This window comes from Rhinolophus sinicus, linkage group LG13, assembly GCF_036562045.2.
Source record: "Rhinolophus sinicus isolate RSC01 linkage group LG13, ASM3656204v1, whole genome shotgun sequence".
NCBI lineage: Eukaryota > Metazoa > Chordata > Mammalia > Chiroptera > Rhinolophidae > Rhinolophus > Rhinolophus sinicus.
The window spans coordinates 21412933-21435065 of record NC_133762.1 but is presented as its reverse complement, the minus strand read 5'-3'; the positions used below and the strand labels follow the sequence as shown (position 1 = coordinate 21435065).

The 22133-nt window shown below is 47.4% G+C and overlaps 1 protein-coding gene across 2 annotated transcripts in view; it reads left to right on the top strand.

Annotated features, from left to right (window-relative positions):
* The window catches only part of CASS4 (Cas scaffold protein family member 4), a 31140-nt gene extending 12854 nt beyond the window's left edge, over positions 1–18286 (top strand). Inside the window, exons 2-6 of one of the 2 annotated variants that reach the window (XM_019726106.2) lie at positions 3340–3759; positions 8915–9016; positions 11703–11783; positions 12361–13659; positions 17207–18286. In XM_019726106.2, coding sequence (XP_019581665.2) covers positions 3340–3759; positions 8915–9016; positions 11703–11783; positions 12361–13659; positions 17207–17617 — 2313 coding nt within the window. In that variant the 3' untranslated portion in view covers positions 17618–18286. The remainder of the gene's footprint in view (positions 1–3339; positions 3760–8914; positions 9017–11702; positions 11784–12360; positions 13660–17206) is intronic. The other variant, XM_019726105.2, reaches the window with a different exon arrangement.
* The last annotated feature ends 3847 nt before the right edge of the window (positions 18287–22133 follow it).

Here is a 22133-nt window from a genome sequence, read left to right as displayed (position 1 = left end):
CATGGACTTGGCCGTGACATCGCATCAGCAGCTGCTGCTGGCTCTTTATGCAGGAGGCAAAGAACGTGGGGCCGTTCTCCCTCTGCTTCCTACTTTTTCTGGTCCATAGTGTGTTTGTCCTCCTTTCTTATAATCCTGCCTCTCTCTCAAGACTCACCTCAAAGGTTGCATGCAAATTGTCACCACCTCCTCCCTACAGCTACCCTAAATCCATCCTTCACCCTAAATCCATCCTTCACCCTAAATCCATCCTTCACCCTAAATCCATCCTTCACCCTAAATCCATCCTTCACCCTAAATCCATCCTTCACCCTAAATCCGTCCTTCACCCTAAATCCGTCCTTCACCCTAAATCCGTCCTTCACCCTAAATCCATCCTTCACCCTAAATCCATCCTTCACCCTAAATCCATCCTTCACCCTCGGCTGGGCTGTGAGCATCTCACCTTGGCTGGGCGCCTGGCTTCGCTTAGCCTCTTGGGCTCCACACGGGCTCCCCCCAATGCCTTTTCCACCCAGCAACCAGATATAAACCGCAGCCAATAAAGAAATCAAGCCCCACATCTTTTGCGAACTTCTCTCCAGGCAGCCTGCTCACTTTTCAGTTCCTTCAACACCCCACTCACTTCACACACGCTCTCCATCCTTCCCTCCAGCCCTCACACATTTCTTCTGCCCACATCATCTCTGCCCTGCTTGTGATCTGACTCACTCCTACTCACCCCCAGGTCACAACCTCCACAGCCCCACTCCCAGGGGAACTTTCCCTGAGCCCTCATCCCACCACCCCTGCCCAGCTGCACCCAGAATCGCCCGTAGCTCCCTGTGTCTTCCTTCATGGTTCTGAAGTAACACTCTCTAGAGGTGACCTTGAAAACAGGCGTTTGAAATATACGCCTATTTGTTTTAATAAATACTGTAAATGTATTTTCTCTTCCTTCTCAATCTCACTTTCTTTTCTCTAGCTTACTTTATTGTAAGAATACAGTATATAATACATACAACATACAAAATATGTGTTAATCGACTATGTTATCGGTAAGGCTTCCGGTCAACAGTAAGCCATTAGTAGTTAAGTTTGAGAGCAGGGGTGAAAGTTATAGGTAGATTTTTAACTGTGTAGGGGGTTGGTGCCCCTAACCTCCACATTGTTCACGGGTCAACTGTATTTATTTCTGATTTGATTGGCGTTTGTCTCGTCCACTGGAATGTGCATTGGCATGAGATTGGGAACGGTTCTGTTCAGCGCTGTATCACCAGCAGAGCACTGGGCACATAGTGGAGGCTCAATACAGGCTTGGTGAATGAATGAATGAATGAATGAATGAATGAATGAATGAATGATGAATGGCCTCCCAGACTCCTCCAATTGTAGCTAGTGGTGCCCATGGCTCATTGCTGATTCCATTTAGACCAGCACATGGCATCTGGCCGTTGTGTGACGGTCCCCAGAGAGGTTGCCATCACTGTGAGAACAAGGAGTGTCTTTTTCTTTGCCTTTGTTTCCCTAAGCTCCTTCCCCTTCTTCCGTCCGGATCCTTATGCATTTTCCTTTCCCCCCTCCCAGCTGTTGTACAAAGATGAGCGTTTGGGGGCAATGCCCTTTCTGGAAGTTGGTAAAGAAGCTTTTTTCCATCGAACCCAGAATCTAACTGCCTGTGTGCCACAGGGAACACAAATAGGAACACAAATATAAACACGCACCCTTTTCCATTTCTTAATATCTACACACACGTCTCCAAATGAACACCCTATTTGTAAAACTGCCCTGTGAGTGGCCTCGGTGATGACTGCAGTTGCTACTAGGTTCCTTTGACGAGGCTTGTCAGTTGCTCCCATGCGTTATCTACACAGAGGCCGGTACAGTGCCAGGAACAGAGATGCAGGATATTGGCGGCTGGGGCTACTTCCTGTTCTCCCCACACTGTGGGGCGGAGCCTAGCCGCTGGGGTCAGGCACAGCCTCTGCAAGTGGTGACTTGAGCTGAGATCTGAAGGAAGAGGAGCCAGTCATGCAAAGATCCCATGAAAGAGTGTTCTGGGCAGAAGCAATAGCAAAGGTAAAGGTGCTGAGGTGGAAGCAAGCTTAGCACGTCCGAGAGAAGTAAGAAAACAGCGTGGCTGTGGGGGAGTTATAGGAGGAGTCGTGGGCGGAGACATTAATTGATTGCATGAGGTATGCACACAGCGCATGCCAAGTATGACAAAATACCATACCGACGGGAACCATGTGATAGCAACATATTTAGGGTTTTCCTTTGCTGGGAGCTTCCTTCCTTTAAGGTAAGGGCTGCTGCACTATAGACAGTAGGCCGGAAGTACAAAGGAAGCCATGTATGTCTCCAGAGTAAGACTACTGCTGTCCATCTTGGAGGATGCCCACTGAGTAGATGACCATACGAGCCCACTGTTTTTTGGAAAAACATCCCTGTGCTTCACAATAGGCAAACGCACTAGCTGAGCCGATGATATTCTGGGCCCTTCTGAGGGTGGGCAGAGGGTCCACATGGGAGAACCGTGTGGTGGACGGAAAGAGCATGGGTCTGAGAATTAGGGAGGCTGACTGGGTTTTGCTCCTGGTCCCTGGCTGGGACCATACATAAGTCACTAACCCCCTGTGCCTTTGTTTCATGGGCTGCGCATTAATGAACATTTATTGAGCGTCTCCCAACCACCTGAGTCCATCCTTGATGCTGGAAACAGAATAGCAAATAAGCGAGATAGGGTCCCAGCAGTCATGGAACTTCCCATCCAATTCGGGAGAAAAATAAGAAGAACCAGATAAAGTGCAATATAATAATTATGACAGTAACAGCCAACCTTTACAGAGCACTTACTAAGTGCCAGGTGCTGTTCAATAAGTTGTATATACATATCAACCCATTTAATTCTCACAATAACTCCATCAGATAAGATATTAGCAATGTTCCCATTTTACAGACAAGGACACTGAGGCCTAAAGAGAGTAGCTAATTTGCACACAGCTCGGAAATCACAGAGCCAGCATTTCAACCCAACTATGCGCGACGCTGCCCTCAACTATGTAAGGATGAGGGTCAAGGTCAGGACAAGTTAAGTCAGGACCACGAGAACATATTAGGGAGACTGGACCTGGCCTCAGGGTGCAGGTAAGACTTCCCTGAGGATGTGACATGCCACCTGAGCCCCCAAAGACGGGTAGGAATGAATCAGGGAAACAGCAGGGCTAAGAAGCTCTGGCTGGAGGAAAGGACATAGGTAGCAGCCGCGCATGTGCTCCAACGTCCGCAGGGCAGCGGTGTGGGTGCAGTGGCATTGGCACTGGCAATAACCATGGTGTCTTCCTCCCCTCCCACCCCCAGACACTCTTGGCCAGGGCACTTTATGACAATCGCGCTGACTGCTCTGAAGAGCTGGCTTTCTCTAGAGGAGACATCCTGACCATTCTGGAACAAAACATGCCGGAAAGCGAAGGCTGGTGGAAGTGTTTGCTCCACGGGAGGCAAGGCCTGGCCCCTGCCAACCGCCTCCAAATCCTCACGGAGGCCCCCGCAGACAGGCCCTGTCCCCCTTTGCTGAGAGGCCTGGAAGAAGCTCTCGCCAGCAACGAGGACACCCACATGCCCACCCCGCTCAAGGCCCCTCCTTCAGGCCCCATCTATGAGCAGATGAAGAGCTGGGTGGAGGGACCCCTGCCACCCACAATCCAAGTCTACGAATTCCCTGACCCACCTGCCTGTGCCAGAATCGTCTGTGAGAAGACTGTGAGCATCCCGAGACAGGTAAGCATGTTGCCAAATGAAGAGGTAGGACAAGTGCCATGTAACACCCAGGGGCTTACCCAGCTCTTGAATCACCACTGTGCAGTAGATCCAATGGGCAGAATGGAAACCAGACCATTGGTGTGGTCGGGCGAGCTTAGATTTGGCCCCGGGTCAGTTGTCATTCATTCTCTCGGTCCCCCTGTGATTCCCCAGCTCTCCAGGAACCCATGCTTTGTGGGAAACTGAATGCTTAGTCCAGCTGTGCTCAAAGCATTACAGATGTTCACGGTGGTCTTTTCTTACCCTGGGAAGGAATAATAGGATTGCTAATGATAAATGGAGGTGTTGAATTTCCATGGGCTCAAAGGCAAGAAATTACTCAAATTTAAAATGTTTGGGGCGGCCGGTGTGCTCAGTTGGTTAACAACAAGGTTGTCAGTTCAATGCCCACATGGGCCACTGTGAGCTGCGCCTTCCACGACTAGATTGAGACAATTACTTGACTTGGAGCTGACGGGTCCTGGGAAAACTCACTTAAATAAATAAAAGTTTTTGAAAAATGTATATTTCCTTCAATTCAGAAACTTTACTTCCAGAATTGCTCCAGAAATACACAAGTAGGCAAACCTATACCTGGCTGGGGAAACCATAGCATTTTTAACATCATTTGTTATAAAGAAAAATTGAAGATGCCTAAATGTGTATTAATGGGGCAGTTGGTTACATAAATTTTGGCATACCCCTACAACAAGCTACTGTGCAGTTGTGAAAAATGATGAAGTAGTTCTATGAAATATTTATATGGGAATAAAAAAATACTTAAATAAAAACCAAGCAAACAAACAAAAACTAAAAAAAAACAAACCATCCCTGTGTGTGTCTATGTGCATGCATGAAAAGAACACACACCAGTGGTGGTTACCCTTAGGAAGTGGAATGGGTTAAGGAGAAAGTGAAAGAAGGCATTAGGCAGGGACTTTTAGTTTATGTCCCCAGCATCCAGGACTGTGCCTGAAATGGGGTGGTTTCCAATATTTGCTGAACTAAGAGATTAGGAAGTTGATTGTGTGGTATAGTATAGAGCATGTATTACAGCTGCAATTTTTAAAAATAGCAATTAAAGAAAAAACAAAGGAAAAGAAACAGTAGTAAATGCAGAATGATTTTTTTTTTTTTAAAGGAAAGGAATTTAAGAAAGAAAGGGAAAAAAAATAATGTCCCAGCGTCCCCCAGCCCTGGCCTTGGGGACGTGTTAAGAATGCAGAACAGATTAGTATGGTCTTCAGTCTCTGAGAGCATTTCCTGCCATCACCATACACTTTGCTTTGAGCTCAAATGACACATTCCAACTGGTGACAGCTCTGAGCAGAGGTCCTGGCAAGGTCTGTGTCCAGGGAAGTCCGCTCCCCCTAATATACATGCTGGGCGGCCCTGGGAATGTCCTGCTTACCAACTACGCAGGCCTCCTGCACACCAACTTCCACCACCTTCAGATGGGAAGGTGTGGTGATTCCCTCAAAAGATTTGGAATACTTCAGATTTTCTAACTCCCTGGGCTGCCGGGCAGAGAACCAGACAGTTGTTACACAGAACAGCTGCTACTCAGGCACTGGCGACAGACACCAGAAGGAAGCTGGCTGTGCCTTCTGCAGCAGGCCATAAGGTGGACCTCCATCGCTTGTCTGGAACAGCTGGCCCACCCCTAGGCCTGGCATGCTCAGCTGCTGTCTGAGAGCTGGCTCAGCGCGGGGCCTCGGTGGGCTTCCTCCAGGAGCAACAGGTGGCTTTTGCCGAAGTTAATTTGAGTTTCTTTTCAAAGCCACTAAGGAAAACAAAAGAAAACAAAGTCCATTTCCCCACCCCCACCCTTCCTAAAAGGAAAACAGAGGCAATGTCCACTGTTTGCCAGGTATCCCAAACACCCAACACTTTTAATGTTTGTTGAATGAATGGCCTGACCAGATACAACATTTAAGTCTTTGTAACCATGGACTTCAACGTCTAGACCGACACTGGCATAAAAGAAAAGGGGAGTCTACTGTGTCAACAGAAAAGGGTCGGGCATTAGCTGAAAGAGTTGTCCTTGACGTGAAGTGTGTCAGGGATTGGAAGCCTGGCCTCTGCAGGCTGCGGCTGTGACACACAAACCACAGCTACCCACCAACCGAGGGGGAATTCAGAAACCGGGGGCTCTTTGTCACTCCAGTCGGTTCCTGAGGTGGCTCCAGTAAAACACCCGGGGAACTTTTCTGCCTTTTCTTCCTGCTGAAGTCCCCTCCCTCCCTGGCATCCCTGTCTGCATTGTTGCTTCCTCCACCCAACCCCCATTTTTTTATTGCCTTCTCCGTGCTTGGTGGGGGAAGGGTCTCTTAGAGCAAGAGATGCCATCTGTGGCTTAGAAATCAGGAGTCCTGGTTCATTTGGCTTCTGGGGCAGCCATGGCTACACTGGGCGATTAGAGACCTTCTCTTTCCTCCTCTGTATCATGAGAGGGGTGGACCTGATCACCTCTAAGGTCACCTTCAGTTGGACCGTTTGGTGACTAAATAATTTCGCTGCTGCTTCTACTACAAGAAGGAAGGAGCTAGAAGAAACGGAAGACAATAATCAGGAATCTTCCAATCCACTGAACAGGCAGGCATGTCCTCCCTGCTTGTGTGATCTGGTGGTTAGACCTGAGTCTGAGCTGCCCAAGAAATACACCCTGAGCAGAAGCGCTCACCGGTAGAATGAACCCACTGGCTTTGAGCTGTTTTCCAACACAAGCCAGGAAACCCATTTCACAGATACCCTTTACACCTGGGTTGACTATCTCTAGATTAAGTTAGCCAAAACTGAAAAACCAAGAAGGTGGAAACATGTCACTTTGCTCAAATTGTCCTCCGAGGGGAGTCTACGTGTCAGCCTCAGATGTCTCTGCAGCTGGAAGAGACATCTGTGGATCTTTAGATCAGAACCACCCTTCATATTACGAATGAGGAACTTGATTCCTAAGGAGGTGAGGAGGGCCTTCCGGCATCACACGGCTGGTAATGACCAGACACTAAACCTTCTTGTTGTGTCTGCCTGTCTGTCTGTGCCTCTAGATTGCCAACAGCCCCTGGCACGCCCTTGGTCTTCATTTGCCTGACTCTACTCTTTCCACGTACTATTTATTGAAATTTAACCTGCAAATCCTAAGGGTATAGTTCCGTCACCAATATCCAGATCAAGAAACAGAACAGAATAAAACTAGCACCCCAGTAGCCCCTGGCGCTGTCTCCCAACCACTTCCCCCCGGTAACCACAATCTTGAGTTTGTTTTACTTTTCATTCCAACTTCCTTGATACAATATGCTGGCCTGACTTAAAAAAAAAAAACACAAAAATCACCATCTAGAAAACATATTTGATTTTGCTTTCAATTCAGAGAGGGGACTCTTTAGTATTGGAAGTGAAAAGGGTCTCAGATTTCCTGATGAAACTGCTCTAGAACCCACTGGTTCCTGAACCAGCGTTTCCTTCTGCCTCCCACCCCCAAACCTTTCAAAACCATGTTCCTAACACATGTTCCTTAGTTGATGGTCATCTTGAACCTACGTTTTCCAAGAAACACTGGGCGTTTTTGAACTGACTTCCTTCCACCTGAAATTCCACACACAGGAAAGTCCCTTTGCTCTCTGCTCTCTGTAGGTGTTCCTGACCCCAGAGTCAGCTGCATACATCAAATAGGCCTGGGATCCTAGGGGAGTACTATGCAATGGAACAGCATTTGCGGAGGCTCAGAGGTGGGAGAGAGCGTGCTGTGTTCGAAGTGGAGGCAGAGAGGGAGGAAGAGTGGAGGTGATGGCCGATGGCCAGGGCCACACCATACATGGTGGCCGGGGTAGGATGGCGCTTCGCCGGTTAGGAGCTTGGATTTAATTCGGAGTACAATGGGGCACCATTGACACGTTTGTCCTACACCAGTCAGCCTAAGACCTGCAGTGACCAAGTCAGGTTTACTGACCTACCGCAGTGAGCGGGTCACAGAGCAGAGGAACCACAGGTGTCTCTAACAGAGAGATAGCGCACTTACGGGGTCGTCGGAAAAGTGGGGCTTAGCTGAGATGTAAGTGAAGCTGTGTCTGCATGGGCTCCATGCAAAGCAGGGCAGTGAGTAAAGGGGTCCCTATCACCCCAGACTGCAAAGTGGACACAGGTTGCTCTCACCCCGGAACTGCGAAGTTGAGTTGGATGCGGAATGTCTGTCTGACATCCCTCATCCAAGCCTCCGTGTGCGGGGGGGAATCCAGGCTACTTCTCCGGTAAGAGTGGGATGCTTCCTTCTTGCTAACAGAGTTTCAGGGAGCAGTGCTTCCAAGAGCCTAGGATTTTAGAGAGCCAGTTTCCTCCATGAGTAAGAAAGCCGTCGTCACTCAGAGGGAGGTTGTTTGGACACTTGACAGCTGAGTGTGACCTGGGGAGAAGCGTTTGTCCTGTTTGCTTTGCAGCTGCTTTATCTGCTCCTGTTATTAGACTGATGCGTGGTGGGCCCCACTCATCTGCTGCCTGCTGTCTCAAGCTGTACACATTCTTTGACCAAAAGCAAACAAATAAATAGAGGCTAGCACTTACCTCCTGCCAGGCACAGAGCTGGGTCACATCCTGAACAAAGTGACCTTGTGCTCATATGCTGCTCTCTGCCCTCATCTCCACATAGTAAGATCCAACCTTTCAGTGATGGCTTCTGGTGCCCGATGGGAAATACAGTCTCCCTCAGCAGGAGGCTCTGGACTTGGCCTTTCCCTTTCCTCGGGCCTTGTCCCACTTCCCAACCTGGGCCTTGGGTGTCCCCATGTCTTTTTTTCCCTTTAGACATTAAGCCCCTGGCAGACAGCATCCACTGCCCTATAACATTGCCCGTTCCCAGGCCCCTCCCATTGCTCTAACTGACATGGAGTGCAGGAGTCTGCATTTTAACCTGCTTCCCAGATGAGGCTGATGCCGGCACAGTGAGGGAGACCACCCTCCACCACAGACGCTCCCCACCAGCATCCTGCTGGTCCCAGGCTCTGAGCAAGGCCACTGGTTAGGGGAGGTGGGGGAGCGCCTCAAGAGGGTCGCAACTGACTTTCTGTCTGAGGGGGAGCACTGGACATGGTCCGTGAACTCAACAGTGACGCCTCCTCTCTCTCGGTTTTGTCTCCCCAAGGCCCTCTTCACGATTCCCAGACCTGCTCAGGCCTTCTTGCCAGCACCGTCCTCCCAGCTGTACGACGTGCCAGTCCACAGTCGCGGGCCCCCAGCCATTAAGGTGAGTCTTGTGCAGGCCTGCTCCCCGGCCTCTCCGCCCAGACTATGGGGTTCTCAGCATCATGCGGACAGACAGTCCATTTCAGCTTCACCCACAGAGGACTTGTGGAAGGAGTGTCTGTCCGCTCCTAGCTCCCAGCTTTGTGCCCAGGGAGCCCAGACCTGCTCAGGAGAACATTAGGACTATTTGAGTGCTGAATATTCTTTTAAACTTTTGCGTTTCTTTTGTAATAGATATTTTATATCTATACACACACACACACACACACACACATACACACACACACGGGGGTGCCAAAAATGTATACAAGTGGACATTTTGGTCAACCTGGGTCAAGCAGTAGTTGGCCATAATCAGAAGTGTCTGGACGTTGATGGGAACCACTTTGAGCACCCCTTGTCATTGCAGAAGTCACACGTGACTTGTATTCATCTTTTGTTGTCGGTATATATTGAGTATTGCAATTTTAATACAGTTTTTCCTTTCTTAAAACGTGCATATATTTTTTGGCACCCTCTGTATATTCATATACTCGTATATGTGAATTTTTAAAAAAATAACATTTTGAAGGCTGTTCATCACAGGATAATCATTGGTTATCCCTGAGAGGTGAAATATTTGGTCTTTTTTAACTTATTCATGAGTAATGGGTACATCAAACGTGTAAGCCGTGCTTCATGTAACCAGAAAACAACTTCACTCATTTCTTACATTGAAACTGCTCTGTGCGGCATTTTCCTGAGCCGCATCAATGCACAGGGAACCGTCAAGAGTTCTGACCATGCCTGCTGCCCGGTCCCACCCCCCCAGACTCTTGTTTGAGGTCTGTACTGGACCAGCCAGCAGGAAGAAAGACTACAGCTCCCGGGTGATTCTGCAATGCAGCCAGGGCCGAGAGCCACGGCTCTAGTCTAAATGAAACTTCAGGCCAGCTCTGTGACTTACTGGTCACTCACGAGTAATAAGTCACTTTCACCTCCTCAGTCTCAGTGGAGAAATTTAAATGTCGAGGCCAGGCAAGAATCCGACTTCCGACTTCATCTAAAGCGAAAGCTCCTGCTTTCCTGGCTTGTTGGCAGCCCCGGCTCCTGCAGCGGGCACAAGCGTTGGCTGCATGCAAGGAGTAGGTTTCTACTCCTCTCCCCTGCCCGGCTGGTCTCAGGCTCCCACAGGGCGGAAGGAGCCAGGCACGGAGACAGAGTGCAGCCACAGGTAGAAACACCCTGCTTGCTGGGTTCTGTTGGGACATGTTGCAGTGGTACTCTGTGGAAGCAGCGAGTATTGAAAGCTGATGCTTTCTCTTCTGAGATATTCCTGCAAGTTCCATCTCTGGCGGGCGGCTGAAGGCTTCTCCGTTAGCTCCCCAGGCAGGCGAGCCATCTCCGGCCTCACCCTCCTGAGGTTCTCTCCCCATTCCAGCCCGGCTCTTGCTGCACCTCGCCTGTGATCCATATCTGGTCCATGGAAAACGCACACACTCCCTTTGCTGGGATAGATTCCAGGGGCACAACCTGGGCTGGGACTATGTGAAGAAAGGAAGGCCTCACTTGGGCCCCAGAGTTTTACACGAAGACACAGTTGCAGGACTCACCTGTCCTATCTCCCCCTCCTCCTGGCACTGTGGATCCCATTTTTATTTCAAATGCTGACATTTGGTTCATCGTGATTTTTTTTCACATGAATTGTGACTTTTAAAAACACTTCCTGACAATATTTTTTACCTTGATTACTTCCTGTTTATGTGCCCCCTTAAATGTTGTCACCAAGGCGGCACTTACCTCACAGTCATCCCGGCCCCGACAACAGGCCCTCCCCAGCCAGCTTCGCCATCAGATTCTCACCCTTAACTTTTCTCAAGCCAGCGTTAACCCCCGTGCACTGTGACCCCAAGCTCAGGTAGCACAGCTCAAGCCATGGACGCTCCCATTGGAGCCCTTCCCACTTTGCTTGAGGGTTAGTGACAAGCACCGCCATGATCCCCACCTGAGAAGGGGTCAGTAGAAAACTCACAGCCCATTCTCTCCAAAGAAACCCCCTCTCCACATCCATCTTTTCCTCTCTTTGCAAAACCTGTCTTGGTGCTCTCTCATCTCGCTTCGGAACATGGACCCTATCTTTCACATGTACTTTGTATTTACATGATTAATCATGTATTTTCTGATTAAGGCACAAAAAATGTGTATTACCTGTTCAGGCACCATGTCTTTTGCTCATTACTGGGTGTATACACATGTCATTTGGCTTAGTGTCTAGTAGGTACTCAGTAAGTATTTGCAGGATGAATACACAAGTACTAAGCCCAGGAAAAATTCTACTGAGAAAAACAAACAAAGGCAGAGGACATATGAAGTCCCCATCTCATTTATTCTTCTGTAATTCAATCTCCAGACTCACTTACAGAAGGCAGAGGACTACCATGTTTAACTCAGGCAGCTGTAGTACATTCTCTCCACAGTTTGTCCCTCCTTCCATTGAGAGGCATCTTTTTAATGTACAAAGTCCACTGTTGAAAATCTACCCACGGCAGCACATAAACTTCCGCCAGAGAACATCATGATAGAAAGCCCCTAAATCTTCAGTGATTTGTGGTTTCACTTGGAAAAATCACTGGTGGGGGAGAGTTTGTGATGGGTCATCATCAGGAAGGAAATGTCCTCATTGTCCCTCCTTTGTGGTCTTTCTCCAGGAGCCAGCGAAGCAGCAGTTGTATGACATACCCGCCAGCCCCCGAAAGGCTGGACACGGTGCCCCCGGCGGCCAACCAAGTGTAAGTATACGCAGATGCTGAGCTTCGAGGCTATGACAAACCCTGAATATCCTCGAGGACATTTAATAGCTTGGTCACAGTGAGGACAGCCAGCTCCTGGTAGCAGACCTTATTTCACGGGAGTCCCCTCACTGCAGTGGAGGTCAGGAGCAGGACAAGCTGCGTGGTTTGCAGAAGTCCCCTCACTTCACCGTGTCTCCGTTTCTATTACACATTTACTGCTAGTATTCACGTAGTCTCTGCAGAGGGCGCAGTGCAGTGCTTGGCACAGAGCAAGACTTAGATGAACGCTTCTTAGTAGTATAGACCTCAGAGACATGCCGTGTTAGAGTAGGTTTTGTCTGCACATAGGAGAAATGCCTTAATTTGAAATCTGTGTTTAGCCCTGGACTCTGTCACATGTATACAATAAGTATATGTATGCCCAAGGTAATCAGGGAAGGAAGGCCTTACCAAAGAGGTGCCAAGATGCACACGCCCAGCTTTTAGTAAGTCCTCGGTATAATACACATTTGTCAAATGAGTTGCTCACACCTCTTTTTGACTAAACTGGGTGACTTTGTGTGGTTCCTCCCAGAGGCAGAGTGTTCCCGTGATGTCAACAGTCGCCTTACGAAGAGCCTGCTACAACACACTACCAAACCCTCAGAAATCAGAATGGATTTATGACACTCCAGTGTCTGCAGAAAAAGCGGATGTACGGAATGCCTGTCTCACCAGCTTTGTGGAAGCATCAGCACCCCATCACCCCCCCAAATATATGTCCAGTTTCCACAGTCCTCCGAAGAGCACAGCAATGTCCCCAACTCCACATCTGCAGGAAAATGTGCCCGTGCAGAAAAAACTCAACCATCCAGAAAGCCCTTCTTGTAGCGTCCTGACTCCCGGGGACAAAGGTGTCAACTACAAGGTTCCTTCCAGCTTTCTGATTCCCCGAGTGGAAAAGCAGAATGCCACACCCAACATTTATGACATCCCCAAAGCCGTGCCACTAGTGGCCCGTCAGGCGGTGACAAAGCCGGGGAAAGCCGAGGGAGCGTCCGAGCATTCCGCAGACTGTAATTCCTCCTGGTTCTCCACACAAGTGACGTCGGCCTCCCCGGAGCCGGACACATTGTCCGTTCACAGTTCTGACAGCAGAGTCAGCGTCGTGTCCTCATGCTCCGTCTCATCCACTGAGTCTTGGTCCAGCTCCTGTTCGGAGGAGGCCACAAAGGAGCTGTCCTTGGACCTGGACTTGGCCAGAGGGGCAGTCACAGCTCTGCAGCACAAGGTGGCCGGTGCCGTCTCGGGCCTCATGCTCTTTGTCAGTAGGAATTGGAGGTCCAGAGACCAGCTAGAGGCCAATCTCAGTGCGATTCACAGGGCCACCGACCACATAGAAGAATCTTTGAGAGAATTTCTGGATTTTGCCCGTGGAGTCTGTGGGACCGCCTGTAATGTCACCAACAGTAACCTTCAGGCCAGAATTAGGGACCAGCTACAGACAATCTCCAACTCCTACCAGATCCTGCTTGAAACAAAGGAAAGCCTGGACCGCTGCAGTTGGTCCCTGGATGTCCTTGTGACAGACAAAGTCCAAGACAGCCCTGATGACCTTGAGAGGTTTGTCATGGTGGCGCGGATGGTTCCAGAAGACATCAAGAGGTTTGCTTCCATTGTCATTGCCAACGGGAAGCTCCTTTTCAAGCAGAATTGTGACAAGGAAGAGACCCTGCAATTGACTCTCAATGCAGAATGTAAGCTTGCAAAATGCATCCAGCTTCCCCAAAGGGAAATTGAATCATACCAGAGGAGTGCTCCTTTTATTAAACAAAGGGAAAGTGAACAGTCCCCTGAAGTCTTAAAGAAAAACTGGACAAATGTCTCTGAGCAGGTGAGTTCAGAGTTCCGAGAGATATAATATAAGGGGGCTTCAATGTTTATCTTGAGTGGTTGCCCCATAAGTTAGATGCTGAAAATCTTTCAATAGCTGTATAGGCTTTTTGAGACAATGGTTCATTTTTCAAAAAGTACAATTCTAGATGAAGTCTTTTTAAGAAGTATGGTAAATATTTTAATATTAAGGCAGATAAGATGTCGTCCGGAAATTTGGGAGTTTTCGGTTTACCTCTGATACTAAGATTGGACAGGATTTTAAAAGCCTTTTGAAATCCATTCTTTGAGTACATGTCTTAAACTCACTGTCAAGGTTTCTTGTATTTTTGAAAGGTATAAATTTGGTGACTGTCAGCGTGTTTCTTAGAAACAGAAGAGGAAGTGTGAACACTCTTCCAAATTGTACGTGGTCATAGCAGCCTCCAGATTCTAGTTACTCTTAGAAGTATTTTGCCGCATGAGTTCAGACACTAGAGAAAAAGAACCTTTTGTTCTTGTCTCAAGAGGACCCACAGGGCATCTAGGGGCTGTGTCAGGAGGTAACTTGGTGCTTTCAGCCCCAGTCTTGATATCCTGCTAAAAGGCCTTAGGGTATAAGAACTTTAACACATTCTAGAGAAGCTAGAAATTTAGGTATTTTTCATTTCCCAATTAAATTATATATATATAATTTTTAAAAAACACACACCAAAAAAACTGTGTGTCCTTGTACTAGACCATGTTGGTAGACAAAATTCAGTCCTTGGGCTGCCAAAGGGTCCTTTGTTGAAAAAAGGCATCAATCAGTAAGCAGAACAAAAATATAAAGAGGAATGCTCAAGTTTGAAAGTGAGTTTAAACAGCTATACGGCAGTAGAAAACTACCCAGGTAGGTAATTCAAAGGGATTGTATTTTTCAGAAGTTGACTCACCTAGAATAGAAAGAAAACCGCATCTTAGAACAAGGATTGGACGAAAACAAAGACTTAGAAACACAAATAAAGCCTGCTCCCCCTCAAATACTTCTGCTTCATATGCTTTGTCCCTCGAGATGTCTCCTGCTATGAATAAGTCCACATTATGGCCATGACCTGCTCGGGGGCAGGTTTGGGTTTTGTAATAGTTTTTCCTTTTTATGGTAGAAGGAACCCTGGAGATGAACAAGTCCAGTGAGCCCAGGATGTAGACAGTGATCCTAGGACCATTTGGGAAATAATCCTAGGTGCCCTGCAAAGCAGTCGTGGGTGGTGCTGGCACAGCAGCAAACAGCACGGACTCCCTCACGTTCCCTTTGATATTCACTTTGAATGCTCCCGATTACAACCCAAAGGCCATTTTGGTTTGGGGCTTGTGTATCTGCAACACTTTTTGACACTTGCTATTCTTTCTTTTTTTAAATCAAAGATGTTAGCATTGTCCTTATTTTTATTGGTGACCCTCTCTTGGTGGCAAATGACAGTAGTTTTCCGTTGACCAATTTTAAAAGTTTCCTTTAAGTTGACAGAAGTGAAGGAGTGTATCCATTTAAAGACAAAGATGAAGCAAGTTGATGTTAAGAGGAAGGCAGAAAGGGCGGAACTGGTGACAGTTTGCTTTGAGTAACTGAAGCCTGGGAAGCAGTGAACCAACTCAGCTCCCTGGCCGGGCGTGGGGTGGCAGAGGGAGGGACAGAGATGTCCAATCATGCGGACAAGATCATTTGTCTTCTCAGAGCCAAACTAGGCCAGGAACCCCGGCCCCTTGATACTCAGTTCCCCAAATCTCAAACACCAATGTCTTGGCTTACCAGATTTCCTGAAAGCCATGTTATGTTGTCCATCATGAAGTATTCAACCAGTGCTTCTCAAACTGGAGAGTGTATCACAGCCCACTACAGGGCTTGCTGACACCCAGAGAGCTGGGCCCCACTCCCAGAAGTTCCCACCACACTTGTAAAACCGCTGCTTCCAACTGTCCATGTGTTTCAGTGGGGTGGGTACCACTGAACATTGGGTGGACAGTGCTCCAGTGTGTGGGACGGACATTGAGCACCCCTGGCCCCTGCCCCCTGACTGCCTGCATTGCTTCCTAGTCGATGTGAGAGATAACCAAACAGATCTCCACACGTGTCCAACGTGCCAGGATGAGAATCATGGCACGTTTTTTATTTGCCTACAGTTGACACTTTCAAGCTAAGATGCTGATGTCCCGATGTCTAGGTTGTTGCTTCCCGATTCCTGCTTGTGCTGCATCCTTCTTATGCCTCCTGCCCCCAGAGAGTCCATCTCAACCAACACCACGATCTTTTCTTCATTTTATCTGTCTGTTTTAGTCCGTCTGGGGCTGCCATAGCAAAGTACCATAGACGGGGTGGCTTATAAACATCAGAAACTTATCCTCACAGTTCTGGAGGCTGGGAGTCCAGGATCAGGGGCCAGTGTGGTCCGGCTCTGGTGACAGCTCTCTTCCAGGTCACAGACTGGCTTCTCACCATGTCCTCACATGGCAGAGAGCAGAGAGGGGAAGCAAGCTCTCACATGATTCCTGTAAGGGCACTCATCCCATCCATGGGGCCCCATCGGCATGACCTCACGTAATCCTAGGCACCTCCCAAAGACCCCATCTCCTAATACATTCACATGGTAGAGTTTCAACATATGGATTCTGGGGGGGACACAGTCAGATCCTGTCTGAGTGCTTCTGGGCTGTGCGTTTTGTGATCATGTATCGAATGAGAGAGTGCGCAGTTTAGTGGAAAGAATGAGAGTTGCAGCCCTGGCTGACTTGGCAAAGAGCCCACATCTTTATTTTACTCATCAAACGACCCTACGCAGCCTCTTCTCTTCAGGGAGCTTTGGTCCCCTCACCTGTAACCTAACAACGGGGCTTTCGTTGTTACCTGGAGTGGTTGCCACTAAGGCAGACGCTGAGTGTCTTTCAATAGTAGAGAGGCTGTGGGGTGACACTGGTTCCGTGTTCCAAAAAGTGGAATTCGGGAAAGCAAAATTCTAGGTGAAACGTTGAATTGGCAAGCAAGAGAAATATTTCACTATTAAGGCAGGTAGGTCAGCATGTTTGGATTTCTTATGGAAATTTTTGGAGTTCGGGTTGACCTCTGATACTGGAATTATAAGAGAAAGGGTTTTTTAAAATCTGTTCTTCGAGCACATGTTTTCATCTCACTATGAAGTGTTCTTGCGTTTTGGAAAGTTATAAATGTAGTCAATTGTCAATGTGTTTCTTAGAATGGGTTCCTAATGGTTTGTTGAGACAATTAAATAAGACGCTATACGTTTGTATAAAATATATAAGATTATATACATAATGTAATATTTAAGAGTATATCAATATAGAGACAATATTTTTATGTAACAGTTAAAATGTTACATATGCTTTAAAGGTTAAACTGCTTTTAAAACATTAACATGAACTTGTTAGGCCGCTGTTGCACTATGGGGCTTCCCAAACAAAACTGCCCTTTTTCTGCTAAAAAGTCTAGCAAATTGAGCACAACCAGGAAGAGGGAGACAAGCACAGCCTGTTGACGGGCTCCACCTCTTATCTACTGTTTTCTTCCCCTCCCCTAGAATCCCAGCCCCCCTCCGCACTCCCCGTGGAGTCAGCAGGATCCCCAGAAGAAAATCCACCTTTCGGAACACTGCCGGCTCTACTTCGGGGCGCTCTTCAAAGCCATCAGTGTCTTTACCAGCAGCCTCAGCCACAGCCAGCCCCCGGAGAGCTTCATCGCCCAGAGCAAGCTGATTATCATGGTGGGGCAGAAGCTGGTGGACACGCTGTGCAAGGAGACCCAGGACAGGGACACACGCAATGAGGTCCTTTGCCGCAGCAGCCACCTGTGCAGCCTGCTCAAGAACGTAGCTCTGGCCACCAAACATGCTGTGCTCAAGTACCCAAGCCCCACCGCGCTGGGGCACCTCCAGGCCGAGGCCCAGAAGCTGGAGCACCACACACGGCAATTCAGAGGGACGTTGGAATGATCCGCCCTCCCTCCCTCCGTCCCTCCTATGCACCTCTGTCCTACTGGAAAGGCCAGCCTGGGGATACACCGATGGACAGAAATAGCCATGGCGCCCAAAGCTGGTATTACCAAGTGCTTAGGCAACCCCAGGACATTGGCTTATCCCACAAAGGATCAGGGAAGAGAGTCAGGTATTAAGTAAGGACCTTGCTTAAGTAAGTATTTATCATGTATAAAGTGACATTGTAGAAACAAGTTTTGACGTTGGTTAAATGTGTCCTATTTTACATTCATTCATTCAACACTTATTTATTTATTGCGCACCTACTATATGTTAAATTCTAGGTGCTGGTCATATAGCAGTAAAGTAAACAGAAATCTTGCCCTCAGGGAGCTTATAGTCTAGTGAAAAGACAGACAATAAAGTGATAAGAGAAATGCATATACAACATATTGGGTGCTAGGGAGAAAACAAAGTAGGAGAGCGGGAAAAGAATTATTTTCAAATGATTCATTTCTGTTGTATTGTATATGTATTTGCTATTTTATTTTAACTGAGTTAAAGATGCATGTTGTATTTGCAACATAACATGTCCTGTTAAGTTCCTTATTAATTTATTTTGTACATTATGGATTCTGTGTTGATAAATTTAGTATGCTCAATCAGCAAATGTTTATACCTCAACAGTCTCAAATCTGTTATCATTTATAATATTATGTAAATATAATCATGAATTGAAACATCCTTTGCAACCATCCTTTCTTTGGCAAGTCTTCGATCCGTGTTATCCAGTTCTGGTACCAAAGCAAAGCTTCCAGTGTTTACTTTTGTTATTCAAATGCTCCCCAAAGTGTGCGGGCAGATGCAGAGGAGGCCAAGTTCTTGTGCTCAAGGCTAATATGGGAAAAGCAAAGCCATCACTCACTCATCGTGATAGAGCCAGGAAGTGTGCTGTGGACAGGATGCCCATCTCCGGGCCCAGATCTAGAAGTGGCTTAGAGCTCCCCTCTTCTTCTTCAAACCACCTCTTCCTCTTTTCCTGGCAGCTGTGTCTTAGCTCATGTTGCTATGGTTACATCATCCCTACTTCATTTTAAGTGAAGGGCGATGATCCTATGTGTATCTTAGCCACTGAACACCTTTGCCTGGAAACAGCATCTCCAGGCTGGAAGTCCCCTGAAGTGGTACCGGTTCCAGTTCCTGTCTGCTGCTCTGCACTTAGTAGGTGCTTTTAAATTGTTGGCTACTGGAAGGCTGATTGTTTTCACTGTTAGTCTCAGGGTTCCCGAAGAAGAAGCCCACTTGGTGAGACGTGGTTCTCTATTCTACAACAGAGAGTTCCACATTCTCTGAACAGCTGTCATCTGTATCAATTAGGACTCCTTCTGTTACACGTGATCAAAAACCATATCTAATCTGTCTTAAGCAATAAAGGAAATTTATTGACTCAAGTATCTTAAAATAGTCCAGGAGCAGACTGACCGGGACCTGCTGTTTTGGGGTGCTCCAACAGCATCCATGAGGCCCAGTTTCTTAGTCCGATTTTCTCTAGGTTAACGCTCATGACTGCAGGGAAGGTGCCCCCACGTTATATTCTTCTTGGTTTGTGGTCAGAGGAGAAGAAAGAGGTGGTTCTACTTGGATTAGCTTAGATCAGGTATGTGACGCTCAAAGCTCTGCGGTGTGTGGGGCATGCGATACCCAAGTGGACGAAGACCTGGAATTCACACGCACACACGCACACATGCGCACACACACATGCACACACGCACACACACGCACTCCCATGTGTCCTGAGACAGAGATGGCTCCGCCAAGAACTGTGAAGAATCTGAGATTTTCCCCAACTCCAAATTCAAGTTGGCCTGCCACAGTTTTGTGGACGTTGACTGAAGACACAAGACCCTGGGGTCAGAGACTATGTCTGGGGTCCCCAAGACCACCGCCGGTCCAATGATCCCACAGATGGACTCACAGGACTCGGCACATGTTCGTTCTCGTGGCTGTGACCCTTACAGTGGGGGGACACAGCGGAGGGAAAGGCAGTGGGGCAAGTGCAGACGGAACCAGGCTCGGGCTGCCGAGTCCCGGCCCAGTGGCCACAGAGCACCCTTTCTTTCCCCCCAGAACGAACTGTGAAATGCATGTGGAATGTTGCCAGCCCGGGCAGCTCCTGACAGCCTCCACACCCAGTGTTTTTACTGGGGCAGCCTTTGTGGGGCGTGTACAAAAATTCCAGACTCTCAGAAGGAAAGCAGGCGTTTAGCACGAGTCTCGTGGTTTGTACACATAGTTTAGGCACACTGAGCCATTCTTACCAACTCTGGCGGTAGTAGGGACACTCCCACATCCGAGCTCCTCTACAACAAGCGAAGGCCAACCTTGCAAGGACCTCCTAATGTCCCAATATCGTTCAAAGGGTATCAGTCAGGACTGCTGTGTCAACTCTTGTGCAGAGACAAAGGACTTTCTTCCAGCCTCACAGAGCTTATGCTTTATATTTACATTTCCCCACGGCCCCCAAGTCCCATGGGCAATACAAAGGTGGGCACATTTGGGCACACAGTAGGTTTGTGTCAAGCCAGAGAGCCCTGAGCGTAGGAAACCCCCACCTTTTTCAACGGGCTGTGTGCAAACCTGATCAAGCTTCGCCTCAGAGGAAGATGGCATCTTGATTACATCGGGCAGCAAACAAACCTGCCCTCTGCTCTGTAGGGAGACATGGTCTCTGTCTTCCCACAGTGTTTGCTGCAGACATCCTTGAAATGATGGTCCTGCTCAGAAGACATGAAGAAACACGAGAAAGCCCTGGAGAACTGTGCAAAGCCAGGAAAGTTACAGAAGAAGGAGGGGTTGCTGCAGGCCGGCACCAATAAGTGTTTGCTCCAGCGGGCAAATTATCTCTTACACAATAATGGTGATGACACATGTGTAGTAAGTGACTAATACAATCCAGACACTGTTCTAATGCCTTAGATGTTTTAACTCATTTAGTGCTTCTTAAGTGACGTAATCTCTAATAGGTAATGAATATGTCCCTGTAGCGTTCAGAATATTATATATGTATGTAGGTGCACAGATAAATGATATAGATGTATAGGGAGAGATCTATCTATCCCTATCTAGCTTTGAAATAAGTTCAAACCAAGGACCTTTGATGACAAAGTACAAAACCATTGGGTTTAAAGTAATGAAAACTGCTGCTCTTAGCTAAATGTGTTTCCTTCCTTTTTTTTTTTTTTTCTTTTTGAAAAAGAGCAGTTATGGGGTGAGTTTCACTGATGAATTCAATGGCATAATTACTTCTGAAAAAAATTTAACAGAAGCATAAAATCACATTTGTTTTAGCTTTTGGCATCTTATTGTTCAATGTTTTTCATCAGTGCCCAGAATTCTGTACTGTTTCCTCTCAAGGTCGGAAGAGGAAACAGTGGGTGTTATGGTAGTATCGATGATGGTGGTAACAGCTTGACCTCAATTAAGTTAAATTTCATCAGGAGGATGGAAGTGGTGAGGAGATCTTCCAGTGTGACAAGGACTGGGGAGCCATGTTTCTGGTTTGGTGACAAATTTTTTTTTAATAAAACATCTTTCTAAAATTTTATGTTCTCCCCAGGTCTCCAACAGCTGCACATTTGCAAAAGTTGCCCATTTGTGTAAACTATTTGCTAATGCCCTTTTTCCCCAGCGAGGGAAGAGTGTTCCTGGAGAGGGAACAGCAAGACAAGGACCCAGAAGTGGAAGGGCAGCTGGAGAGGTCAAGTACAAGAAGGACAGCCAATGAGCTGGAGCGAGCAAGAGAGAGAAAAGAGGCCTGTGTGAGCTTGAGGGCTGGCCAAGGGCTAGTTCATGTAAGCCCTGCACATTCCCGGGATATCTTTCATAGTTCCTTAAAACTGCAAATTAAAAGGGAATTTTGTCTTGAATTATCTCCACTTCTCACTTTATTTTACTTTAACCCTCTTTGGGACATCTTCCCAAGAGTAACCTAAAGTGATGGTTGTGGAATTCTTAGACTCCTAACTCATAGTTGTTTTTCGTTTGTTTGGTTGGGTTTTTTTGTTTGTTTGTTTGTTTGTTTGTTTCATGCTAACTCTTAAAATGAGTTACTCAGCATGTCAGCTTTTTCCAGAAAGAATTTTAAATTGCAGCTATGGAAGAGCACATGGGTAGAGCTAACAGGAAATCAAACCCTCAGCAGTTTAGAAGTCTGGAACAGTTGGGAAACTATTGTAATGGATAGCAGAAACATTTCAAATACTGGTTCTTAGCCTGGGCCTCTGGAGGCTGTGAATAAAATGCATACATGTATAAATGGTAGCAAAATTTCCTGTCCCAATGGATATTTTTCTGGGAAGATGTTGAAAGTTTTCATCAAATTTTCCAACAGGTCCAATGGCCCCAAAAGGTTAAGAAATATTGGTTTTCCTGGAGGGTGATGGTTTCCTCTTTCATGATTTCCTTCCTCTGCCACCCTTCAAATCCACGGCTTGATGGGGTGGGGGCTGGGGGAGGCCAAATCATCAGCAAGCAC